Source organism: Perna viridis, chromosome 14 (assembly GCF_037379345.1).
Source record: "Perna viridis isolate PV_CMFRI_1.1 ecotype Kerala chromosome 14, ASM3737934v1, whole genome shotgun sequence".
Lineage (NCBI taxonomy): Eukaryota > Metazoa > Mollusca > Bivalvia > Mytilida > Mytilidae > Perna > Perna viridis.
Genome location: NC_142458.1, coordinates 23524889 through 23532721, shown reverse-complemented (window position 1 = coordinate 23532721; position 7833 = coordinate 23524889). Strand labels below are relative to the sequence as shown.

The 7833-nt window shown below is 34.2% G+C and overlaps 1 protein-coding gene across 1 annotated transcript; it reads left to right on the top strand.

Moving 5' to 3' along the window:
* The first annotated feature begins 2144 nt into the window (after positions 1-2144).
* Positions 2145-7814, top strand: LOC148598685 (perlucin-like protein). Its single transcript, XM_088562074.1, has 4 exons — positions 2145-2509; positions 3674-3756; positions 4482-4563; positions 5765-7814. The coding sequence occupies exons 1-4, from the start codon at positions 2206-2208 to the stop codon at positions 5980-5982; spliced, it is 687 nt and encodes a 228-aa protein (XP_088418200.1). The 5' UTR covers positions 2145-2205; the 3' UTR covers positions 5983-7814.
* Positions 7815-7833: the final 19 nt, after the last annotated feature.

The following is a 7833-nucleotide window of genomic DNA, read 5'->3' as shown; positions in this document are numbered from 1 at the left end:
CAAGATTGAAGTCATTACTACAGAAGTTTTATGGTCGTCATCATGAACTCGTGGATCGTTATGATGTATCCATCAGCACCATGAAAACTGATTTATTCAACGGGTCATAGTTTTCCTATCCTCGTTTGTCTACCCCGGACTTGACTTTTTATGAGCAACTCGGCGGGTGTATCTAGAAAAGCAGAGGACGCTTTACCTACCGGTGCACCTGGTCCATGCTTCCAGTTTTTAGTGGAGTCCGAGTTGGTCATTTACTTTTGTTACTTTGTATGTATGATTTTAGTTACTTTATGTTCTTTGTTGTGTATGTCTGTTTTCCATGTCTGGTCTTTGTCCCTGGATTACATTCTTTTGATTACCGCTATAACCTTGGTTCCCTTGATTACTGTTTTGAACTCTTACATACAGTACAATAATAATGAAAATACGGAAAATAACAGAATTGTATACTTTAAGTAGAACTTCAGTAAACATAAAACCTCTAAGACGCTTTAACGCACCATTTTTCTTTGAAACTTTATTCTAGATAAATTACAATCAATATCAATACCTAATAGTTCAAAATTTTCAATAGTCTCTAGTACAATATCATATCTATGGTAATACATATACTTCTACATTTAGGCCCCGTGCAGGTCCGGGTGTCAAAAGAATAGGCCTGCAGCAGCGCTAAGCTTGTCGTAAAAGGCGACTGGGATGTGTGCCCCAGGTGGTGGAATGAGGTACCTCTGGCATGTTACATGCTGGGGTTGTCAGGCTATAATACGGAAAACCTGACCGCAAACCATAGTGGTGCACCGTGTTGGGAAAAATGCCACGTTCCTCGCACGTTAAAGAACCCTGCTGTGGTATTCGATAGGAGTAGGAACCATAGGGCTCCGCCACAAGAGGCTAAATTGCCCGACCTTACCCATCCCTCCCTTTTTCTAGTGGCAATCAAAATTTGTTGACCCTACTGTCCTTGTGTCCCATCCCGTTTTTCATTTCATCATCATTTCATGTTCATTTTATCATCCGTTTCATGTTCATCGTCTGAATATAGCTGAAATATTGCTGCTTGGACGTTAAACCCCAACAATCAATCAATCAATCAATCAATCAATCTACATTTAGACAGTTTCTACTTATTGCCAGTAAGCATGCACCAAGTCTTTTAAGATTCATTGTAAGTTTTTACACTTCATCCATTTATTAGAGTTTCTCTCAATTACATTTACACATTTATCAGCAACATCTTGTGATGTATCATCAGCATACATAGTTGCATGTGAATGAACTAAACAGTCTGGATAGTCATTGACAAATGATATAAATACAAGGTTCCAAGTATAGATCTTTAAGGCTTGGCTCTTAAAGAACTACATTCCAACCAAAAGATTGCCTCTGTAAGACAGATATGAATTTAACCATTTCAAACTATTTTCACCAACACACAAAACGTTTTAAGTTTATGCAACAATGCAATGTGGTAAACCGTATCAAACTCTTTACTCGGGAATAAAATAAAACACCTATTAACTTCTCTTTATCTATATGTATAGACCATCGATCAATACAATTGTTTAAAAATTGATAAATATTTATAAAAAGTATTGAATACATGTCTTTCTATTATTTTACCAACAATATGTAATACCTATTTGCAGTGTGTTCATCTCCGGATTTAACGAAAATAGGAGTAACCCTTGCTACATTTCAGTCCTTTCAACAAAACGGCTTTCTATTTCTAAAACTCGTTAAAACATTTGCAATTTCTTCATTTTATTTTATTCCAAACATAAGAACATAACAATTTCAACTCAGTAGGTAGAACTAAAACAAAACCATGTAAACTTAATTATTCAACATATCCTCGTATTGAAATGCATTTAAATAAATGCTAAAGGTTGTAATATTACTATCACTCACGACGAATCCTAGAAATTAATCTGTAGCTAAGGTACTCAAATGTTCTTTTTTTTTAAACAAATTTAAAAACGCATTGTTTACATCTGATAAATTCAGTATTAGTGAATTGCATGCTTATGAAATATTCACAATTTGTTAACTGAAATTACACTTAAGTTTTGGGACATTTAAATTCTGACAGAGATCTGTTCTTAAAAATATGCTGTTAAACGTGATTAACCACGAACAGTATAAAAGCGCTTCGCTTTGACAAAGTGCAATTCGGAATAGCTGAATGTAAATTGCCCATTGTTTGTCATGGTCAGATTTTGGGAAATTATCTCCGCGTTTATTTTATTTTTGCCGTGTGTGACAAGAGGTATCCTTCAAACCAGATATGCAGTAAAAATGCATATGCTCAACGATACTTATTTTTTTACCCATCAGCTCTGGAAAATTGAGAGAAGAAATACTATTGACTGTTTGAATCTTTGTATGACAAGAAAGGACTGTGCATCGTTTTCGGTCAATACGATCTCTCGTCTTTGTCAAGGTTTTTTCAGTATTTTCCAGAGCATCCCCGAGTCAGGCACACACGAACCTGGTTGGATGCATTATGAAAGTAAGTTTTCTTTTTCAATTTCCCTTGAAATTGTCGGTTAACATTGTAACAAGATTTCAAAAGATACGTTATGATTTCATGTCTATCATAAAAAAACAGTACTTTAAATATTTAAATAATGGTGGCATTTCATAATAAATTGACTGCCCGAGGGACAGGCCTGGGAATATTACCTAAAAAGTTGACGATACCTTGTGACACAGATGTTGACATTATCTATGTTGGAAGAACTATGTCATTCCCCAAAGACTGTCAATTTTTCTATAATGCCGTCTAAACAACCAATATGCTATACATGGCTTTGTGTAAAACCTTTAGTTATAAGCCTATTTTTAAACTCTCCAACCTTGAAATATCTAGCAGTCCTGCGTTGTTCTATAGTGATGCTTCCTTATCTGCCATTCTTTTCTGTTTTAATGATGTCATTACGCTAAAACCTTTAAATAGAAATGTTTCAAACAGCTTAGGTGGAAACCTCCTTCTTTATATTAACTTGTCACAACAAAAATCTAAATTTAATTTCTTCTATACCAATCATTCGTTCGTCACAAAAGTAGTCGGAAATAGAGTTGTCTATCTATTTTCTTTTTTTGTGACTGATTGTAAGCATACATTTTGTTTCAATATTCAGTTGGGTCTATAGAGGTTCCTTGCATATGTAATACAAACCAGAGGAAAAGGAACAGCTTAAATAAGTGATGAAATGTGTTTCCTCCAAGGGTTGTCTATTTAAAAGGAACTGCTTAAATTACAAAATCTATCCCAATATTTGCTTATACTTTGTTACTCACTTTTGGATTGATTTGTCTATATAAGAAAAAAATGGCATTTCATTTGCCAACAATTATTCTAAATAGAGAATGGACAGCCAATGCAGGGGCATTAATCAGTTATTGACAAAAAATGTTTACTTTGAACCAATGAAAATGCACAGCACAGCCTCGCAATTTCCCGCGGTGCTAAGCCTCATCTATATACCAATTTTATGTAAAGTCGGTGTACTGTAATTATCTATATAAAGAGTCTTTAAAATTGTCTGGTTTAGAAATTTTTTTTCAAATGTTTCGAGTTCGGTTTTCACAGTGTTCAAAGTATATCCATGATTAGATCTTTTTCCATGTGCTGTAGCTATAATGACAAAGATTCTGTATTTACCTTTTACAGTGAACTGTGAACCTGGTTGGGGAAAATATGATAATCATTGTTACTTGTTTTGGAACAAAGCGAAAACATGGCATGAAGCTAAGGTATTTCTATAATGTGTTATTTTGAATTGATTAGGATTTTAAAAGGAAACCACAATTGACTAAATATCATGTGTATGGAATTCTACAACGGAAGGATTCATTATAATTTTTTAAATGGTGTTTTGGTTTAACAATTCAAGGAGCGTTTTCAAAATATATTACCAACGATTTGAGTCGGGGTCTTGTCTTGATGGAACGTGGTTCATATTGTTATGGCCTTAAAAACATGTAGGTGATATTTGGATTTCAATTGATTGATACAAGAAAATAGCAGTATCCTTTACATAATATTTAGTCTTCTATGGATAAGGCGCAGCGACTCAGTTATATTCTGTCAAGCAGTTCTGTTCCCGAATCAGGCATATTGCACATTCAGATGACTTGTTTATAAATACATACAAGTATCTATCATATACATATTGAAAATTCTGAATGATGTTTTCGTGTTTCCAGCAGTAACTACGCATCAGCAGTAAAATCAAATAAATAAAAACGATTTAAATACAAAAAGTAATCAACACCAATAAAATAATATAAAAAATGAAAATCGAGCATATTGGAGTAATATACTTCTCTTAAAAAACAGAATATTAATTTGGCAAGGTATACCGTGAAAACAATGTCTAGCTCCTCTCCAGATAAACAGTGACTGGTCCCTCATATTTATAAGAAATCATGATTTTTTTTATCAAAACTATCACTTTGAATAGACTTCCTCATTATAGGATGAATGCGAGATTGTAGGGGGTACATTATTGAAGATTGACAGCGCTGAAGAAAACAAATGGATTGAAAGCAGAATCGCCGGTAAATATACTGAAATACTGAATAAACTAGTGACAAACTGATATTAAAAAGAAAAAAAAAGTAATGAACGGACAGAACTATGACGAATCAGAACTGAATCGTCTTCAATTAAGGTAGTCGATCCAACAGGCCTTCCACCCTTCCTTGACTCTACTGAGCGATATGGACGGTTCCTTTTCAATATACACTATACTTTCATATCCCTTCCTGGTGATGGATATCCTGTTCATCTAATTATAATATCAGTCCTTTCACTTTTCAATGTTCCTTTTAATCGGACATAACATTCAACAAGCAGCACACGTCGTGTCTATTGTACATCCTTTCGACGATTCACCATGAAAACTGATTTATTCAACGGATCATAGTTTTCCTTTCCTCGTTTGTCTACCTCGGACTTGACTTTGTATGATCAACTCGGCGGGTGTTTCTAGAAAAGCAGAGGACGCTTATCCTACCGGTGCACCTGGTCCATGCTCCCAATTTTTAATGGAGTTCGAGTTACCCATTTGCTTTTGTTACTTTGTATGTATGATTTCAGTTACTTTATGTTCCTTGTTGTGTATGTCTGTTTTCCATGTCTGGTCTTTGTTCCTGGATTACATTCTTTTGATTACCGCTATAACCTTGGTTCCTTTGATTACTCTTTTACTTAATTTCAACTTGGATTATTAATGAAATTCATAATTGACTGCTTTTTCTTCAAGTGTCCTCTTGTGTTCTCATGCATGGTATCTAACTTCTATTAATTCTCAACTGCTTATTAAGAGATATCTCCCAATGCAAACAAAACTGTTGAAACGAATGATAATATCAAGGTGATGAAAATCAGATATCACGTTTTCTTTTTGTTGTATTTCCGACCTGTGTCTCATTATGAACTAAAGTGTCAGACTTTACACAACATAAGTCTAAATTTGTTATGACGGATTAAAAAATATCTAGAAGCGTGCCGATTGAGCTTATACTAACGAACTGTTCTGATTCACTAGAAGACCTGTATTTGTAACTGAGTACAATATCAATTGAAAATAATAGATACATAATGAACTAATTATCGCTGGTTCTCAATTGGAAAATGCTTTGATCATTGGTTCCAATTTTTAAGTAATATTGTATTTCTCTGACCGTGTGTTTATATTAAGACTGTTGTATCTACTAACATAACTCTCTAGAATCCCTTGAAAATTTTTTATCACAGAAAACAATTTAAATTTTCCACACGCATGGATTGGCGCCAATGACCTTGATGGCGATGGGACATGGACTTGGTTGGACGGTGCGCCAGTATTACCATTGTGGAAAAGTAATGAACCATCAGGGGATGGACAATGTGTTTGTTTCATGATGTACAAAGATTGGAATGACTATCCATGTCAAGCAACGTCTAGATTTATTTGCGAAAAGAAACTTTTTTGACTTTTGTTTAAACATAAAATCGAACTTCGAGCGCTCGTACTTGGATGGATCATTCATAAATGTTTGCCTTAAGAGACTGTATAAACGACATTCGAAAAAAATTGTGGTATTGAGTTTCTACTTTGAATCCACATCTGCAAGTTGGATTACCAACAATGTTTACTTTATGATGGTCATAGTTAAGAAATGATGCTCCGCCTCTCATTTGTGTTAGAACAATATTAAGTCGTCTGGGTCCAAAATCATAGTGTTTTGGGATATTGGTTTTTATTTTACGTTTTAGTTTTTTGAATTTTGATAACGAATCCAAATCTGTTGTTGATTGATCTAGTTTATTCCAATGTCTTATCGTAGAGAGAATAAATGGTTCTGCCGTTATAGAAAACCCACATACGGGGAATATTATATCTGAACCATTTCTTAGGGGATAGTTAGTAATACTAATAGAATTGTTTGAGGAAGTAAATTACACAGAAATCGAGATGCAATTTGGTTGTTAAGTGTATACACCATCTGGAGTTTTCTTCTCTCGCGTCTGGATTTAATGTTTCTCACTCAGTTTCGCGGAAGATTAGATCTATCTTGGTAAATATAGGTAATCTAGTTACAATTCTAGCAGCTTCACGTTGCACATTTTATCACTTATTCGAATAATCTACACCTCAGTTGTCCCACACTTCACATGCATATTCTAAAATTGGCCATACGTAAACTAGATAAACTTTTTCTAATGTATTCCTACAAATTTTATATTTAAGCTTCCGCAACACATTGATATGTTTCGTAGCACTTTTTATGATGTTGTCAGTGTGAGTTATCTATTTGCCATTTTGACTACATGTTACACCTAAGTGTTTATGAGAGTCAACAATTGGAATTGCTTGATTACTGAAGTTAATGTTAATATGAGGTATAATCATATCCGAGATCATTAAGACTTCCGTCTTATCCGGGTTAAAGGTCATCAACCACTTTGTATACCAGTCACCTACATATAGTTCAGCAAGATCATGATCTATGATATATTTAATATGTACAAGATCGGTTCCGGAAACTCCAAATGATGTATCATATCTACAAAGAGTCGTGTCAATGAAATTAGCTTTTCAGATATATCGTTTATAAAAATGATAAATAATAGAAGAGCTTGCACAGACCCTTGTGGAACTCCTACTGAAACACCGCAATCGGGGGACATTGTATTTTTGATTCCCTGTTTCAAGATAACTTTCAAACCATTTTAAAAGATCACCAGTTATGCTGTATCATTTCAATCTATGCAGTAAACCTTTATGCCACACTCTATCAAACGCTTCCGAGAAGTCACCAAAAAAAACGAAACAGCTTGTTTGCTTTTTTTCTAATCCATCAAGAACAGAGTTATAAAGCGCTAATAATTGGTGCACTGTTGAATACCCAAGGAGGAACCCGCTTTGGTATTCGTACAAAGGCTTCTGTTCAAATAAGTGATTGTAGACATGTTTATGAATTATTCTCTCCATCACTTTGCCCACACAGCCAATCAAAGAAATAGGTCTGTAGTTCAACGGTAAAGCGGTATCCCCTTTTTTAAAAATCGGATTCATTTTTGCGGTTTTCCAATTACATGTATAACATAAGATCTGAAAAAATCTGAATCCCTTTACAGATTACATTTAATAAATCCATTCAATATTGCAAATATTCCGTTCTGGCTAATTGATTCAAAGACTTAAAAACTAGTATAGCTTTTCTATATATAAAGTAATCAGGCACTGGCACCCATCTCAATTTGTCAAATAATGTACATGATGGTGTCATAACATTATGCATATTAAAAGTGATACGTGGAGCTTTTTGTGTTATTTAAAT